Source organism: Diabrotica virgifera, chromosome 2 (assembly GCF_917563875.1).
Source record: "Diabrotica virgifera virgifera chromosome 2, PGI_DIABVI_V3a".
In the NCBI taxonomy this organism is placed as follows: domain Eukaryota; kingdom Metazoa; phylum Arthropoda; class Insecta; order Coleoptera; family Chrysomelidae; genus Diabrotica; species Diabrotica virgifera.
Genome location: NC_065444.1, coordinates 203,123,761 through 203,143,494, shown reverse-complemented (window position 1 = coordinate 203,143,494; position 19,734 = coordinate 203,123,761). Strand labels below are relative to the sequence as shown.

Sequence of the window (19,734 nt, the reverse complement as noted above, 5' to 3'; positions counted from 1 at the left end):
TCACTGGTGTTATTGAGTTTTTGAATCTTTTATTTATTAAAATATAGTCAATCTGGTTTCTTATGAGATTTTCTGGCGTGTCACCGGGTGAGCACCATGTGTAAAACCTTCTGTATGGTAATTTAAAGAGTGTATTGGTGATTATCAACTCTTCTTCCATAGCAAATGTGAGTAGGCGTTCTCTTGTCTCATTTCGCTCACCCAAACTCCACGAACCTACTATTTCACCATAACTACCCTTACCGATTTTGGAATTAAAGTCACCCATAACTAGCTGATTTCTTGATATTTAGACTGTTTCTTGATACGCTGTAATTAGCAGATAGATTACTTATCCAATGTGTCTACACAGCCTTTTGTTGAATTTTAAAAGTCGATTTCACCAATTTCAGGCAATTTCGTTTCATCAGTTTCTTCAATAATTATAGTATCATCATGATGCAAAGTAAAAAAGTGGATTACATTTTTTTATTTGTTCAAAACAAACATATGACATAGTCGTTCTAATAATATCGTCTTTGAAGTCAAATTGTGCACTCCGAATTTCTTTTCCTCGTGTGATCAAAGTGCTGTTGGAATTTGCCTTTTAAGGAAAATAAAAATTATAGTACACTAAAAGTTACACCAGTAGTGTACCGGGGTATGACATACCCCAAACGTCTTTGACAAACTCCTAATTCAAATTGAAATTGTATCTACAGCTGGCAACAAGGTTATTGTTACAAAACATGTATAAACTACAGCTACTAGGCGCTATTTTATCTTAATTTTATTATTATTATTTAATGTTTTGTTAACAGTATTCATTAATTTTATATCCTATCCCAAGAAAAATATCTATATTTCTAATTTATTGGTGAGTTATAAATCATTAAAATTTATAACCCGCCTCTGAACTGTTTCACAATATTAAATACCCTGTTATATTCTACGAAGAAATGTGTGTTTTGGAAATAGAGGTAATTTTCCATGCGTTCTTCTTGTAGCGAAGATTGCGTTTTTGTCATTAGAATATTCTAATGTGACAGAATCAGAAAGCAGTCATTGGCCTATTCAAATGTCAAGTAAAAATCGTTATTCATGATTGGCTACGACGAACGAAAACCCGAAGTTGGCACGACATGGATAGGAAGATTTAGAAAGAAAAATAGTCAGTTCTAAAAGCATGTTTGAAGGTGAACATTGCTTCACGTGGTAGAACTCAACAGACTCGCAGAAAATCGCACTTGCCGGCTTAAATTGGCTTTTTTCGTTATGGTAAACGAAGTGAAGTACTCGCAATTTGTCCTGTAATTATTAAGGAATACTGCTACTAAATTTCACAGCATTACGTTGGATATATTTATGTGAAAATCGAGTAAAAAGTATTGTGACGTAGTTATGCCGGTAAAGTAGTGTGCGATTCTATGGTATTGAGAAGCTTTTCCAGTTTTTATGATGTTATGGTCATATTCCTGTATTCAATTACTGATTCCATTATGAGATTTTTGATTTGGTATCAACTTATCCTATTTCCTGTTTGGTTAGAATTGAATGCTTCCCTAATCTTGGATGAAAAATTTTGGTTAAGTGTGACGTGTGACAATGGATTTTGTTTTTAAAAAAGGTATGAAATAATATTGGTTTTTAATTAAATTCCAAGTGGATATTAATTTGGTAAAGGTTTTAAATATTTTAATAGTTTGTTTTCAACATGGACTCTCGAAAACTTTTATGTAAATTAGATAAAATGGCAGTGACGTTTGACTTGACAGCTTGACAGTTTGACTTAATAAGTCAAACTTTGTTTTGATACACTGCTTTAAAAAGTTATTATGTATGTAAAAATAAGGTGAAATAATAAACTTTGTGTATTTTTGTAATAGAAAAGATTGTAAAATCTTTATTGTCCTTGGTAAGGTCTTATTAAAAATTTATGGTTATTTTTGTTATTCATTTCCTGTTTGAGAACATGTTTATTCTCAGAGTAAAAATAAAGTCTAAAGGTTTAAATAAACATTATAAAATGTACCTATTTTTATTTCTGTAACCTTTTTTGGAGAATTATTAACCAGATGTCTAATGCAAGTGAAATAAGCTTTAGAGTAAAGAAAAAGAAATGGCATAGAAGCCATAGGATGGTAAATAATAGCCCAGTTTGACCCAACGAGGAATTTAAGATGAATGTCCATAAATTGGTTCCCATAAGTACGGAATATGTCCAGTAAGTACTCGATATGTGAATTTGAGGATTTTTCAAACGGCGTCCAAAGGACATCGCACACATCTTATGGAAAATATAATGTCACTCAAATTCAATAAAATTTATACGAATAGATTCGTTTTAAATTAACGGTCAAATCTTATCATAGCGCCAACTCTTAACTATGATTAATTACGGCGCAAATTGCAATTAAAGTTTATCGAAATCACATTTTTGGAGTCAGTAAAAGTGTCAGTTACAATCACTATTGCTCTGGCTGCTATTCAAAAGAGCTTAAACCCCGCTGGGCCTAAGCGGATTAGTGAAACTAATCCGCTGATTTATGGAGTACCGACAATTTGGGTATTTTAAAATATTTTTTCTCTCTCTAACTTATGTAGGTACCCATTTGATTTCAGATTTATGTATATCAATTTCTGATTATTATTGAAAATATAGAGTTGGCGCAATGATAAGACTTGACCGTTAATTTAAAACGAATCTATTCGTATAAATTTTATTGAATTTGAGTGACATATTTTCCATAAGATGTGTGCGATGTCCTTTATTTAAATAGTAGGAAAGTCCTCAAGTCTGTGTAAGTATCCTTTGCTTATTTGGTTAAGTTAGTCTTCTTTAAACCCTCTTCCCCCCCCCAACGATTCCACGACCTGCCACCGCAAAACAAATGAGCTGCCGTATGCATGAAGCTTTATGTGTCTGTTCCTTCTACTAGCCCCATTTCGACCCAAAGTATCTATGTAGTTAATCTTATTCTTGATCCCATGAGAGCAGCCATTTAAAACGCTCCAAAAGTAGTACCTGGGGTATGGTATACCCCAGAACATTAAGCAAGGGTTAAGAGTGTATGCGTTTGTGTTGTTTTGTCGTGAATAAAAAAAGTTTATTTATCTAACTTTAACCTATGTAATTATAATGTCATTCAAGCGGTTCAAACAAAATATATTGTAATGTACCTTACCTCTAATTCAGATTGGTTTTCGACATTTAGGTTGTTGCGCTTACACTCTTTTAGAATGAATCCATCTATATTATTATTTAGGAATTTTTCTGATATTATGTCTCTAGTATGCCTGTGATGGTCTATAAATATATCAAATATTTAGTTTATTGATATTATGAAAATTAGTGGTATCTTGAAATGACGAGAAAGATGATGAGAAATTGTACAAATTCCTGTTAATAATATTAAACAATGAAGGTAAAGTGTTTCGGAATCGATGTCGACCTTACAGCGGCCATTCGATATTCCCCTTTCGGAGTGCTGAATGGCAGAGGAGAGTCTGGTTTAGCAGGTAGGCATTCGGCGTAGTCTCGGCGACGAGAGGGCTTTAGTACCTCGGGAACTATCGCTGGACTCTGGACTTACGAAGAGTGAATCCTGCACTAAGGTCAGTCAGGCGGCGTTCTGGACTGAGATGTCTTGAAGGTTCCAGTCCCTCCCCCCTTGAAGTATGAAGATGAAAAAAAAAGTATTAAATATGACAGTATTAAAGCTCCATATTCCCATGCTTAATAAAAGTAACAGTAATAAAAAATTCAAATATTGTATATTATACTCAGGGATCCCAGGCCTATTTTCACCATTTGCTACTAACAAGCAAACTGTGTATGGATAAACTGATTTCCGTGTATGGATAACAAAGGTAGAAGGGATGAAATATTTATTTGACGATTCTCAAAAATTTATTTATTACTAACTGCTTTTTTGGGTTAATTTTCAAGATAATTTTATAAATTAGACGAAAAAATATTTTTTTCCTACAAAATTCAAAGTCTTATCAAAGAGACACCCTTTTTCAACATATATTTAAGGAGGTCATGAAAAATGATTACTAACCACCTGATTTTTTTTGTGGTTAGTTAATATTTATATAATTTAACACTTATATTGTCTTACAAATTGTGTGGTACGTTGTCCTGGTCCTACTTTCAAAAGTTGTTAATACCACTAGACCATTTTTTTATTAGTAACAGTAGGGCCAAGGTATCAATTGATAGGTTAGTGTATTTCTCATCCAAATAAAACAATGTCCTACAAGAAAACAGGTATGTACCTATCTCTAGTCCGACAAGAATTGTCATTCTCGTTTTCCTATTTGTAACACAACATAAAGTAAAAACGTATTTCTTTAAAAATTAATTCGCATCAGATAAATCTTCATCATCTTCGCTACTAACATCACTTTGATCTTCATCTCTCTTCCCTTCATTTTCTTCATTTGTAATGATACGCTGATACGCCGAACAAGCATCGACACTTGGAACCATGCGATTCTCTCAAATCGCGCAGATGCGTCCACTCAGTTCCACCTCTCCGAACCAACACCGGCAGAAGATCCGACAGTCGGTCAGAAAAGTAGGTACGAAGCCAGAAAAAGTACCTACAGAAGAAGATGTCCAGGAAACAAACAACGAGTGAAGAACCAAGCCCCAAGGATGCAGTTCAGAGGAGGTGGTGCACATAGCGGAACACCTAGATGAAGAAATGAAATATCTTAAGTAGAATGAAATGTAAAAATTTTATTAAGGCAATAAGCGTTTTATTTTTATTTTTATTTATTAGATCCGACAGTCCTAAAACGACAGTTCTGGGCTCCAAATACCAGCCAAGCGAGGTGAGCTAGGCAGGCCGACCTGAGTAGCGAGGTGCACCGTACTGACGTGATTCGCAAACTTAGGCAGACCAACTCGAGCTGCAAGGTGCACCGTAGTGAAGTGATTTGCGGCTCATAAGTAAACGGAGGCAAGCGTAGTGAGCGAGCCCCCGATAAATGTATATATTTGAATAACATTGTTAATTTTGTTCTGATTTTCCAGACGTCTACCCGGAGGAGGACTTCGCTGCGACAAATAGAAATGATATATATTATTTTTATTTATTTTGTAAACAATTAGATGGCATAGATTTATTTTCTTTTAACCTGTGTTTTACTGAGTCTGTCGTCTTTTAAGAACTAAGCATCACACATTCGTGATATCTGACTCTGTAATAACATAAAAAAATGAATAAGTCGCCGAGTCTAATCTTATAAAAGTCTAATGCGAAAAGTCGCGCAGTCTGTCCGGTACGTTTGTCGAGTGTAAACATTAAATCTAGGGCCGGCAGACTAAAGCACATAAGTCAAAAAAACCGATTTTTCTTTTTGTACATGCACATGTTCATATATTTTTTCTCCACCGACTGACTCAAGCACATATTCTTTTTCCAAAGTCAGTTTGCCAAGTGTCGGCTTTTGATATTCTTTGATCCCAATGCCGACCATTGGCGTGGAAATTAAGAAAAAGGATCAGGTCATCAAACGCATATTTCAAGAAAAATCATATAATGTTTATTAATTTTTGCATAACGATATTCAGGAAAATCTCTTAATTTTTGGGCAGAAATTGTTTAAACAATTTTTTAAACAAATTCGAAATATCATCTTTTGTGCTCCAAAAAATATTGTTTTAGGTTTTTGGGTGACTGTAAATAAGAAAGTTACTTTGTCATTTTTCTCAAATGTTGATAGTTTTCGAGTTATAGGCGATTTAATATCTGAAAAATGCAAAAATACGCATTTTGGAGGCTTAAAACTCATATACAGGGTAGCGAGAAAGTATGGAAACACGGTAATTTCTCGGAAACCGCTTGAACGATTGTTATAAATTTTGGTGGGTAAGGGTATTCTAATACAGCCGATATTATAGTGGTAATTACATTGTTGTCAAATCTGCCGTTTTTCTGGAAATCTAATGAACTTTCTTATTTTAAATGGAACACCCTGTATATATTTTGCGTTTTGAAGTCCTTAAGAAATATTAATTATTTTTCATATTTTGTTTCCTATACCTAAAGGTCATAATTTCGGAATTATTGGTACATTTATTAAAACAAAATTTTAACAAATTATACAAATTTATTTTTTTTTGGACCGGGTAGATATTATTTTAGGGTTTTTGAGTCATTGGGAACAAAAAAGGTCTTTTGTAATTTTCCTCAAAAGTTAATCGTTTCCTAGTTATAAACATATTAAAACTGAAAAAAATCGAAAAATAACGATTTTATGGGTTAAAAACATAAGTAAAAAATATAATTTTTGAAACTATGAAGTGCCTAAATTCAATTTCAAACCTCATTTTATCAGACACCGATAAGTGATTTGGTCTTATTTCATTCTAAAACATTATTTTTTTAATGTCAAAACAATGTTTAACATTGTTAATCCAGCCCGATAGTCCGTCCTCGCATATGAGCTTTATTAACAATTAAAAAAAACAATGTTTTAGAATAAAATATGCCAATAATTCTTATAAAGATCTGATAGAAAAAGGTTTGAGCTTGAAATTAGGTCCTTCGTAATTTTAAATATGATTTTTTTACTTGTGTTTTTGAACCTTGAAAATCGTCATTTTTCGATTTTTTCAGTTTTAAATTGTTTATAACTAGGAAAGGATTAATTTTTAAGGAAAATTACAGAAAACCTTTTTTGTTCCCAATGATCCAAAGAACCTAAAATTATATCTACCCGGTCCAAAAAAATAAATTTTTAAAATTTGTTAATTTTTTTTAATAAATGTAGCAATAACTCCAAAATTATGGCATTTAGGTATAGGGAACATAATATGAAAAATAATTAGTATTTCTTAAGGACTTCAAGACGCAAAAAATATATAGGGTGTTCTATTTAAAATAAGAAAGTTCATTAGATTTTCAGAAAATTGGAAGATTTGACAACAATGTAATTACCACTATAATATCGGCCGTATTAGGACACCCCTACTGACCAAAATTTATAAAAATCGCTCGAGCGGTTTCCGAGAAATCACCGTGTTTCCATACTTTCTCGCTACCCTGTATAATTTATATTTAAATTATTATCTTTGAGGTTCTCAAGAGCTTAAATTCAAGTTTAAATATTAATTTTGAATATTCTGAACAGTAATCGGGTCTAACTTCAATTTAAACCGTTGTTTTTAATTGTTAATTATGCGCATCCATCACATGTTTATGCCGTATACTATTTCAAAAATCTCTTATTTTGCTTTGTTCTGAAAAACATTTTTTTGTTTATCTTGTGTGTCATTCTAAACAAAAAAGGTTTCTTGTCGTTTTCTGAGAAGTTAATAGTTTTCGAGTTCTAAGCGATTTAAAATCTGAAAACAGCAAAAATACGTTATAAATACGTTATATAAATAATAAGTTATAATTTTTGAGGTTATCGTGTGCTTAAATTGAATTTTAAACATTCATTTTCAAGATACTGAAGAGAAATCGGGTCTAACTTTAATTTAGACCGTTGTTTTTTAATTGTTAATTATGCGCGTCCATCCGATTTTTATGCCGTATACCATTTCAGAAATCTCTTATGAACTTCTCAGAAAAATGAAAAGCAATATTTTGTGTTTAGAATGGTAAACAAAATCTAAAAAAAAATGTTTTCGTACTTCCGGGCCTAAAGTGACAACTTCACTCCCTTGTGACAGGTACTAAAGTGTCACATTTAATCCCTCCGGGATTAAATATTGACGAAACTCCCGGAACGATTAAATCACAAACAAACGAATTTAAGGGATATTTTATTGAAAAATATAATTAATTAGAATGGTAATTAACGTTAATATTCAAATTAATATTGTGACAGTTCGTCATATTGACCAGTCTTTCCTGGGTTAATGCAGCAGGTAACTGACGAGTAACAGATAGGTCCTTTTCATATTGAACTGGTGTTTGTTTCGAAGATCCTGCGGAAACAGGAAGCGAGAATGAGGACTGTGGCATAACTATAGTGGACGAATCGGCGACTTGACCAAATATTTTATCTGAAATTTTTTGTTTATTTTTAATAGACGATTCAATATATCCCTCGGCCACGTTGGAGGATTTCCATCCTCCATGTCTCTTCAGCACGTCTATTGTTGCTCCCGAATCAGCTAACAAAGACGCAGATGTGCGTCTAAAACAATGTCCCGTATAAGACGTCGCATTTTCTAATTTCAAGAAAGCTGCTATTTGCCGTGGAATTGTACCAAACATGTTTTTTCCTACTACTCGCGTAGTACATTCTTTGTTGATGTATTGAACAAAAAATTTTGAATGAGTTGTCCCTGTCTTTCGCAATGCCACATATTTCCGAAATATCGCCACAAAACTGATGGCACTGTTTTCTGAATTTTTGATCACAAAATTTCGGTCAATTTTATTTTTGGTGTTTCTAATCGCAATTAGGAAGGAATCGCCCAAATCTCTCACATCGTCGATTTCTAAATCAACCAACTCTTTTCCACGACAAGCTCCCGCAACGCCCAAAATAAGTGCAACCTACAAAAAAATTGATTTCTTAAAATTTCTGAATATAAACAAATTTCCAAATTTACCTTAAGCATTAAATATTTATCATCCGGAGCCTCCCGTAAGAACTGATCTACCTGCTCAGACGTGAGAATTCTTGACTTCTTTGGCTTAAATCCCTCATTTCTTCTCTTCAAAAAAGCTAATAATTTTGGAAATTTACTTATATCAATATCTTCTCTAATGTTAATAACCGATTTCAGCATTGAGTAATGTGCCCAGAGAGTTGAGGCACAAACCGCTTTTGATTTATCATCGAAGTAGACTAACAGCGCATTTTCAGTAGGTTGTCTCACATTTTTTAAGCGGCACCACTTTTTAAAAGCATCGTACTGCTGCTCGTATAGTTTTCTAGATTTCGGTGGTAACAATTCTTCACCTACTTCGGCTGCTCTTTTATCAATATCAGATACACCTTCTTCACTCATGATACCAATAATTATCAATAACAATGTTTCTTTACAATGACACTAGTAATGACAATGTTTCTAAATTATAACTGTCACAACGCAATGTTACTATGGTAACTTATTTTAAAGACAGTTTATTAAATGAGTTGAAGAGAGAAAAAACTGATTGAAATTATTGAAATAATTAATAAAATCATACCGGAAGTACGAAAAGTATCGTATATACCTTGCGACTGAAGTACATTTAATCCTTCAGGTAAATTATGGCCCTCCCTGCGGTCGGGCCATAAACTTTACCTTCAGGATTAAATGTACTACTTCAGTCCCGCGGTATATAATGTACTATTCTGATGGCAAAATACGAGATTTTTGAAATAGTATACGGCATAAAATCGAATAGACGCGCATAATTAACAATTAAAGAACAACGGTCTAAATTGAAGTTAGACCCGATTACTATTTAGAATCTTGAAAATTAATGTTTAAACTTCAATTTAAGCTCTTGACAACTTCAAAAATAATAATTTAAATATCAGTTTTTAAGCCTCTAAAATGCGTATATTCGCATTTTTCAGATCGCCTATAACTTGATTCGCCTATAATTCGAAAACTATCAACTTTTGAGAAAAATGACAGGGTACCTGTCTTGTTTAGAATGACCACGAAATTTAAAAAAATAAATTTTGGAGCAAAAAAGGTGATGTTTTAAATTTGTTTAAAAAAATTGTTTAAACAAATTCTGCACAAAAAATAGCTCGGCGCCCTTCAGATTTGTTTAAGGGGATATTTTGGAACAGGAATCTGCAAAGAAATCGAATTATAAATTTTTTCAGATTGTAACGTCCTCACAATATGGACTATCTACCTATTTTCTTTGTAATAAACTAATTCTAGTTATAATCTGTTCATTGATAAACGTCTTTTGCAGCAGTGTCAACCCTACCTAGTTTTTATTTCGTCGCTTTCGTTTTAAGGAATGATATTAGGTCTAGATCCCGCGTATGAAAAAAAAGTTGATTAATAGCAAGCTGAAAATTTGTTAATAACTTAAGGGGGTCTAGTCGGACAAACTTTGATATATGGGAACACTGGAACAGGGGAAGTTTTAATTGTGGAACATGTCAAAAATTTGGAACGGTCAGACCACGAAAACGGCACATTTATTTTGTCCGACAGAATAGACTAAAACTTTCCGAACATAGATTAAACTCTCACGCAAATATCAGACTGCTATTTATCACCAAATGGGCGTTTTAATGAGTGGAACATGTAGAATAAGTCAAATGACAGGAATTATGACAGGTGATAAATAGCAGTTTGATTTTTGCATGAGAGTTTAATCTCTGTTCGGAGAGTTTAAGTCTATTCTGTCGGACAAAATAAATGTGCCGTTTTCGTGTTCAGTCCGTTCCAAATTTTTAACCTGTTTCACAATTAAAACTGCCCCTGTTCCAGTGTTCCCATATATCAAAGTTTATCCGACTAGACACCCTTAAACTATTAACAAATTTTCAGCTTGCTATTAATCAACTTTTTTTTCATACGCGGGATCCAGACCTATATGTAACAGTTCCTAATTTAACAGTTTTATAGATCGTCTTATACCCGATTTTTCTTAATTCCTGAATTCTCGAAACAATTGCATTATCAGTCATTCCAGTATATTATTTTAAACGAGTTCACATTGAACGTGCAAATCGTTATTTTTTAATTCGATTAATTATTTAGTAGCAAAATATAACCTAACCTTCCAGTTACAACTCCGCCACTGTTGGATGACCAAATTTTGGTTGTATTAGAGACACAGATGTTCCGCGGTCTTGTTATCATGAAAAACGATGCCAAGTTAACGTTAAGCAGAGTAGGGAAGAACTAACTAATAAACTAATAGTGTTCTTTTGTTGTTGAATTGAAACGAAATATATAAGTAATGGATGTGACCATCACAGTTTGGTTTTTTATTACTTAAAATTTGATAATTTCGATGTTTAAACTTGTTTTACTAACATTAAAGCAAATTCTTAATATCTTGTCTCTTATCTAAAATCATCAACATGGCAACGTCAATGCAAAAGGAGCTTCTTAATATTGTCCAGACTACAGTGATGCCGATACTGCAAAATTTCTTTTAAGTATAATATATATAAAGTTACTTCAATTTATTAGTGAAGGCCCATTGAAATTTTAAGTACCTAGTTAACTAATTTATATATTTTTTAAGAATTTTTTCATATTATCTTTCTAACAGTGTCATTGACTAATAATTGAATACTAAAGTAGGGAAAACATTTTCAGAATATATAAACTTTGTAATTTTAGGAAATATATCTGACAACCTTGATTCGAAAGCCGGTCTCTTTGATATTAATATGACTGCTGATTATGTTGGAAAATTATTAGTGGATAAACTGTACGTCATACACGTTTATTTCATATTGATTTTAAGTAGCGTGCTTTTTCAACCTTTCAATTACTATAAATCTTTAGACGTTATAAAGAACATACGTTGACTTATGTGAAAAAGTACAACCGATATATTCAGTTTTGCTGATTTATAAGCAGGACTTAAGTTGTTAGGTACATCAAGTACTTGACGTTATCGTCTTCCTTGTTTAAGAATATACAGATATTTAACTTTAGGTACCTACTTAAAACATGGCTAAGAGAGAAGCGGTATTCAATGAATATTGGGTAATAGGTATATACAGTCGGAAAAATGAAAGAATACCCATGAACGATCACATCAATCACATATTTTGTATTTGCTGTCTTTTTCTATAAACAACAAAGGTTTGTCATAGAAAAAGACAGCAAATACAAAATAAGTGATTGATGTGATCGTTCCTGGGGATTCCTTCATTTTTCCGACTGTACAAAAAAAGGTCTGCTTACATGTCATCATTGGTAGCCCGTCAAAATAGCCTCGTCAAAGAAGCTCCGACAAAATAGCCCCGACATAATATCCCGCACACAAAATAGCTCCGACAAAATAGCCTGCAGAAATAATAGCCGCGTAATAATAGCTCGCCGACAAAATAGCCCCGACAAAATAGCCCCGACAAAATAGCCCCGACAAAATAGCCCCGACAAAATAGCCCCGAAAAAAAAGCTCCCTTCAGAATTCATTATGAAATAATTCCTTAAAAATACCTTTTTTCAGAAATGGTAATTATCTCCTCTATTCAGATGTTTATCTTAACCACATTAAATAAAAATTGTCTTTTCAGAGAAATCGAGTCCTGTCTTTCCTGCCTCTTGGAAATTTGAACATTTAAGTTAAGCGAAAATCAATGTTAATTTATGATATAAACATTTTTTTCTGTTTTCGGGCAACAGTAAAATGCATTTTAAATTAAATAAATTAAATACATTCCTCCTTTTTGTCAAATAATTTAAATTAAAAAATAGTTTTTGGATACTTTGTATAAATAATTATGTAATTGTTTATAAGAGGCTCTTTTAGCCGGGGATATTTTAGCCGGGGCTGTTTTTACCGGGGCTATTTTGTGTGCGATCTATTTTGTCGGGGCTATTTTGTTTGCGGGCTATTTTGTCGAGGCTATTTTGTGTTCGGGCTATTTTGACGGGGCTTTTTTGACGGGGCTGTTTTGACCGGGCTATTTTGACGGGTCACGGTCATCATTAATAGAGATTTTAGAAAAAGCTTCTCAAAAACAACGCGAAATATACCCTGAAAACAGAAATTTCGTATGAAGACGTATAAATATTTTGTTGTAATAGATGTAGTGCGTTAAGCTATTTGTAGGGGGTGGCAATGAAGAAACGGTCTTCAGTAGGTGGTACAAAAATTAATGATATGCGTGGAACAACTGTACCTAAAAATAAAATATCCGAGGACAAAAGGAAGGAAATAAAAAACCATATCTTGTCTCTTCCTTCGTAAGAAAGTCACTACACCAAAAGAGTACATCAAAGAAGTATTTGGCTTCCCTCCTAACAAGCACCAAAATATATCAACTATTTGTCTATCAAACCTCCTTCAGACCAGATCAAACCTGATCAAGCTTACGAATCTAAAAAAACGACACACAGATGTTTTAAAATGATAATACCGTACAAGTGCATACAATACATGTGATTTACAACAGTGTATACCGACTCCATCATTGACTTCTTTCTTATGTAGCTTTTTATAAACGTCAATTGTGGAAGTTCACTTTGACCGTACATGACAATAAGACTAGAAGAGCTTTATGATATGCGTGGTATGAATCTACTACTTCTGGAGGAGAGAATAAGATTACATCTTGTCTCTTTAAACATCATCAAACAAACCTTCCTAATATCACAAGAAGTGTAATATTTTACTCTGATACCTGTGGAGGTCAGACTAGAAATTCTCACGTGGGTTCTCTGTTTACGTGGGCTGTACATAACTTACAGTAGAGAGAATCAACCATCAATTTATGGTTCCCGAACTCATCCATTTAGAAGTTAAACAGTTCTTGGAATAATAGAAAGAAAAAAGAAAACAGAAATCCAAATATATCTTCCTCATGACTGGTTAGGCTAGCAGTATTCAATTTCAAGTTGTGGAAATACTGACTTTTTGGATTTTTGGACTTTTACTTTGGTATTAATAAATAAGGATGTAGATGGAAAGCAGTTTAAATGGTTGGACAAAAGGTGGCTCCGTTATGATACGGAATTTAGAATGGTATCTTACAAATACACCTTACAAATGGAATCAAATTTCACAAGATACATTTAAGACAGAGGGCATCCTTTATGGGTCGCCCCCAAAATCTCAACTATCATCAACACGCCTAACTTCATGCGCAACTTTGATACATCATTGATTCAATTTCTATAATATTCTAAATATTTATTTTTCCTATTAGTATGTATCCGAGTTGCTGTGAATATGATAGGTCGTATCCAACTTGGGGCCTATGCTTTACTTTACGTTAAGTAAAGATGGCTAAGGCTGCACCCATCCTTTATACCTAATAATATTCCAATTATATCACTATTGCCTTTATCAAAAGACAAAAAGATGACTTAGTTTCTCTACTAACAATAATACCAAATTAATATTTTCCATAAATTTTATATAGATTTGCCTAGTAAGGAAAATGTAGCTAATATGGATGGATGGAAGAAAATATTGTGTTATAACAAACTAAAATTCCTAGTTGTGCTGTTAGACATAAGTCATATATACTTGTGTTCTTTTGAACATAAGTCAGGAAAAACAATTTTCCATACTTTTTTATAGAGTCATACTTAGCTACAAGTAAGGATGTTATACACACTGTCATAAAATGCAATAAATGTTTTTAAGAAATATTGAATTACTTTTTTATACAGTTTTATTCGATTTCTGAAAATCTATAGTTTTTGACTTATGTGCTTTAGTTTTCCGACCCTACAAATGTCGTTTAATAAATAGTAAAATTCTTTTATTCATTTTAAAAAATATTATTTTAGTATCTATAATGTGCCTATATAATTTGATTAAAATAATAATTTTAAACAAATTTTAATTTAATAATTCTATTATTTATATTTTAAACACATTATAGTAATCTACGGAAATAAAAGGCAGATATCGAGCACAGTGTTTATTTAATCTTGCCCAAGTATACTTTCGCTATCTAGAGCATCTTCAGGGGCATCTGAAATAAGCAAAGAAAACGCCATTTTAAAAGGAAGAAAAAGTTAGAAACGTCGAAAAAAATCGAAGATGGTGTGACAAAAAAGTACAATTACGTTTCTTACTTACTTCGTCAATTAAAAGAAGGTATTATCCTCGAATCTCATCTAATAAAATAGTTTGGTGGCAACCTAAATTAACATATAAATACGCACTTAACAAAGGACAAAACAGATAAATTTGAGTGCCTGGTAATATTCTACATTTTTGCAAGGTGGAAGCAGAATGAAATAACTATTACTTATTTGACGGAAATGATCGAGTGATGTCTGACAGATGACAATTTGGTGAGACTGTGACTGTGTAATATGTACAGTCACTACACAGTGAACCGCACATTTAAAAAAACCTAAAGCCGATCAAAGACCTCAAGCACGACAAAAGAGTAGCAGTAGGGCAAAAGGTGAAATGAGAGGTTGCTAAAATTATTGTTAAATTATTTATTTGTAGTAGTTCCCACATTCAAACCTGTCAGAGGTGAGCTAAGATATTGGTTGGCGACAATGTTTGTGGATATATAGATTAGATGTGGTACTGGTTAACAGCTGAAGAGTGGTTGGTTGCATACTCTGCAGTATTAATTAGGATTAAATGTTGAAAGAAAAATGAAATTGACTTATTGAAATGAACTGAGTAGAAATTTAGATTTAAAAAAGCTTAATGAAATATGAAATATTATACCACTGTTATGTCAAACTTGAAGCAAGTGATCGGAATAAATTATAGTATGTAGGTACATTATAGATTCTAAAATAATATTTTTTACTGTTTTTTACCGTTCATTAAACGTCATCCAATGTTTAATATTATATGGACAAAAGTACCGGACAGACTGCATGACTTGTTGCATTAGGCTTTTATAAGGCTAGATTCAGCGATTTATTAATTTTTTCATGTTATTACAGAGTCAGATATAACGAATGAACAAAATGAAGGAGAGATAGATGAAGATCAGAATGATGCTAGTAGCCAAGATGATGAAGATTTTTATCTGATGAGAATTTAAATTTTTTGTTTATGTAAAAACACACATTTTTGAACGTGTATAAGAAATTTGTGTTACCAAGAGGGAAATGAAAATGAAAATTCTCGTCGGACTAGCGATACCTACCTGTTTTCTTGTAGGCCATTGTTTTATTTGGATGAAAAATACACTAACCTATCAAGTGATACCCCTTTGTCCTACTGTTACTAATAAAAAAAATGGTCTTGTGGTATTAACAACTTTTAAAAGTAGAACCAGGACAACGTACCACACAATTTGTAGGACAATGTGAGTGTTAAATTATATAAATATTAACTAACCAACAAAAAAATATCAGGTGGATAGTAATCATTTTTCATGACCTCGTTAATGATACATTAGAAAAGGGAGGACTCTTTGATAAGACCTTGCATTTTATTGGAGAATATTTTTTCTATTACTTAAGATAATTATCTTGAAATTTAACAAAAAAAAACCGGTTAGTACAGTGATTCTCATCCTGCCCTTAAACCGGGAGATATTAACAGAAGTTCAACCACGATTTTCTAAGTCCTGCCCTTTGCAATACTGGAAGGTTAGAGAAGGTACTTACAATTTGTGGAAAAATCCACGGGTTTCCTGTGACATTTTCCTGTGAAAATTAGATTTTCCATGAAAAAAAAAATTGGGAGTTGCGATGAATTTTTAAGTCCTGCCATATCCATAGAATAACAGGACACTATCTATTTTGTGAAGAAAATTTTTTGAGTAGGACGGTTGCAAAAGGACTAAGGGAGTATACAGATATACAAACATGTAATGAAAATAATGAAATTTTCATAATTTTCTAAGTCCTGCCAACTTAATAAATTAATCATATTTATTTCAAAATGACCAAAAAAAATGTTGGCATGACGTCACCTAATGTTTAACTGCACTTGTTTCTTGGAAAATTCTGTATAAAATTTTCACTCTGGTTCCGTGATTTTTTAAGTCATAAAATAAATTTTGTTATAAAATAAATAATGTCAGTAGACATTATTCAAAATGGCAGGATGTTTAGTTACACCTTTTTTACTATATATAGTTAAAAAATTTGTTAGAAAATTCGTGGAAAATTACACGATTTTCTAAGTCATGCCATTTCGCAAATATCTCAAGAAGGTTAATATAAATCTATTTTCAAAGAGGCATGATGGTTGTATAGTTATTTAGTATAAAAAAATTAAATTTTGTGTCTGTAAAATTATTTCAGGATGTTATACAAACATATTCATATCACCACAATTTTCTGAGTCAGACCATGTCGAGTATGCTTAAAAAAAAACTAATCTAAAACCGTTTAAAACTTGGCAGAATAACCGCAAAGATGAATAATACAAAAAATTAATTTGTATATCATTAAAACAATCGTATCCTATTAAATATTATTTTCCTGAATAATGTCTCGGAATTTTTACACACTTTTTAAATCTAATAGCAAACTGTAACATCTTTATTTTCAGTGATTAGATCATATTTTTATCAAAGTAAACGCAATAAAAGTAAATAAACAATTTTTACAATTTATTGGTTATAGTAGGGAATTTACCTACCCATTATATTATACAGGGTGTCCAGAAGCTCTCATAACCAACGAAAACCGGAGATTCCTCAGATAATTTTAAGAAAATTTAACTCAATTCACCTAGTTCAAAAATGCTTCCAAGTAAAGCTAAAGCTCTTTAAAGATGGCGTCTTGTAATTCATCATCGTCATAATTCAACCCGGATCTACCCAATGCTGGATATAGGTCTGCCTCAGTCTTCTCCATGCATTTCTGTCCTGTACTGTCTGCATCAAGTTTCTGTCGATCTGTTTGATGTCATCAGACCATCTGGTTGGCGGACGACCTCTACTTCGATATGCTTCGTCTAGAAGAAGCATATCGAAGTCTTGTAATTAGTTTCTTTAAGGGGGTATGTAAACGCCACAGTCAAAATCGTTGGTGATCATAGGAACTAAACGTTTAACAATTCTTTCAGTAGATGGCAGCACGTATATATATTCGAACATTTTAATAACCACAAATTTTAATTCTATTAACGACGGCGTTGTTGCCACGTACTAAATAGAACTTATGATCGTTATCGATCGGTAGATCGATCGATCGGTACTGTTCGTCTTCAATCGTAATTGTATTGTATTTACAGTGATGAGGGTGTTTAATTATTTACCTGGAAATGGTAAATTCTTACTATTAATAGATAGCATTGTATAACTAGACAAATTTTTATCATTTTTTAAACAATGCTAATAGATACAAAACGTTTCATTTGGAAATATTTTATCACTTATTGTATTTAGATTATATTTGTAATAATGTGATTTGTAATTTTGTGACAATTATTAATTCTTTACCGGGTCAAAAATTTTTATTTTAAACTGATAAAGAAATTTGCAATTGTTTGAAATACAAGTACATATGTAGTAAATATATACATTGAATCACACTTTTTGCTCTAAATTTTAAATAATCGCTTGGATTAACATGAAACTTGGCATACAGATAGGTAACATGTCAAACAAGAAAAGTGATAGTGTGCCGATGTAAGATTTTGCCCTGAGGGTGAGTTTTATTCCATCTCGGGGGTGAAAAAATATACGTTCAAAATAAGTCTGAAAATGGATAAACTGACTAATTCTAAGCAACTTTTGTTCTATAGGATTTTTTCACTAAATTAATATTCGAGTTATTTGCGAGTAAAAAACACGTTTTTAGGCGGCTTTTACAAATAACTCAAAAAATAAGTATTTTATCCTAAACATTCTTGTAGCTTCTAAAAAAGTATAAAAAAATGGTGTATTAGACCTGGATCCCGCTTACCAAAAAAACTTGATTAATAGCAAGCTGAAAATTTGTTAATAGCTTAACGGAGTCTAGTCGGACAAACTTTGATGTACGGGAGGGAACACTGGAACAGGGGAACTTCGTAACAGGGGGTTACGAAAACGTCCCAGGTATTTTGTCGGACAGAACATCCAATTGATTTGTTACCGTTTCATTAAACTCTCATGCAAACATCAGACTGCTAAACAACCGACTTGATTACTGTCATTTGACATGTTCTTCGTGTTCCACTCATTAAAATACACAGTTGGTGATAAACACGAGTCTGATTTTTACATGAAAGTTTAATGAAATGCTAACAAATCAATTGGAAGTTCTATCCGACAAAATACATGGAACGTTTTCGTAGTCTGACGTTCCAAATTTTTAAGCTGTTCCACAAATAAAACTTCCCCTGTTCCAGTGTTACCATACATCAAAGTTTGTCCGACTAGACACCGTTAAGCTATTAACAAATTTTCAGCTTGCTATTAATCAACTTTTTTTAGGTACGCGGGATCTAGGTCTATATATTATGAACTCTATGGACCCAGTTGAAACATAGTTGTAGCTAATAAAAAATAGTTTCATATCCGCCAAATTTCAAAGTGAATATTTCAACGTGAAATAACCAAAAAATGATGCACTTTTTTGGGAAAAACTCATTACAACTTTTTTTAAAGTGTTTAAAAAATATTTATTTTTGTTTTTTTTTTAGTTTGTAGCATCAAAACTAAGCAAATGCTCAAAATATAGTTGGTCCCTTTTTTTTGTCAAAAACCTCGGGAAAATCACCCCCAATTATCATCTTAAATCAAATCAATCGTAACCACTTCACAAGTTACTTTCTATCTATCTTTGAGCCTTAGGACCAGTATTTTATGTCCTGGTTAGCTAATCGGGGTTTAATCGGGACAGAAAACTACCTCTTAGGGTCTCTTGCGTTGTCCTCCTCCTCCTAAGTGCCTTCTCTATTGAGGTTGGCGATCAATATGGCAAATTTCTCTCTGTTCTGGGCTTGATGAATTAAGTCATTCCCTGTTGTGTGGGTCCAATCTCTGATGTTTCGGAGCCAAGATTTTTCTTTCTTCCTATACCCTTTTTACCTTCGATTTTGCCTTCTAATATTACCTGAAGCTACTCAAATTCCCTATGGCGCATTATGTGTCCTAGATATGACGTCTTTCTAATTTTGATTGTATTGATCAGATGAGGACGTGTGTTCATTATTTACAGTACTTCTTCATTTGTAGTTTTGGTGGTCCAGCTTATTCTTAGCA

General features: G+C 32.6%; 1 protein-coding gene across 1 annotated transcript in view; it reads right to left on the bottom strand.

Moving 5' to 3' along the window:
* The window catches only part of LOC126879762 (uncharacterized), a 118,385-nt gene that overhangs the window by 53,784 nt on the left and 44,867 nt on the right, over nucleotides 1-19,734 (bottom strand). The window contains exon 3 of the mRNA XM_050643014.1: nucleotides 3,165-3,286. Within this exon, the coding sequence (XP_050498971.1) occupies nucleotides 3,165-3,286 (122 nt within the window). The remainder of the gene's footprint in view (nucleotides 1-3,164; nucleotides 3,287-19,734) is intronic.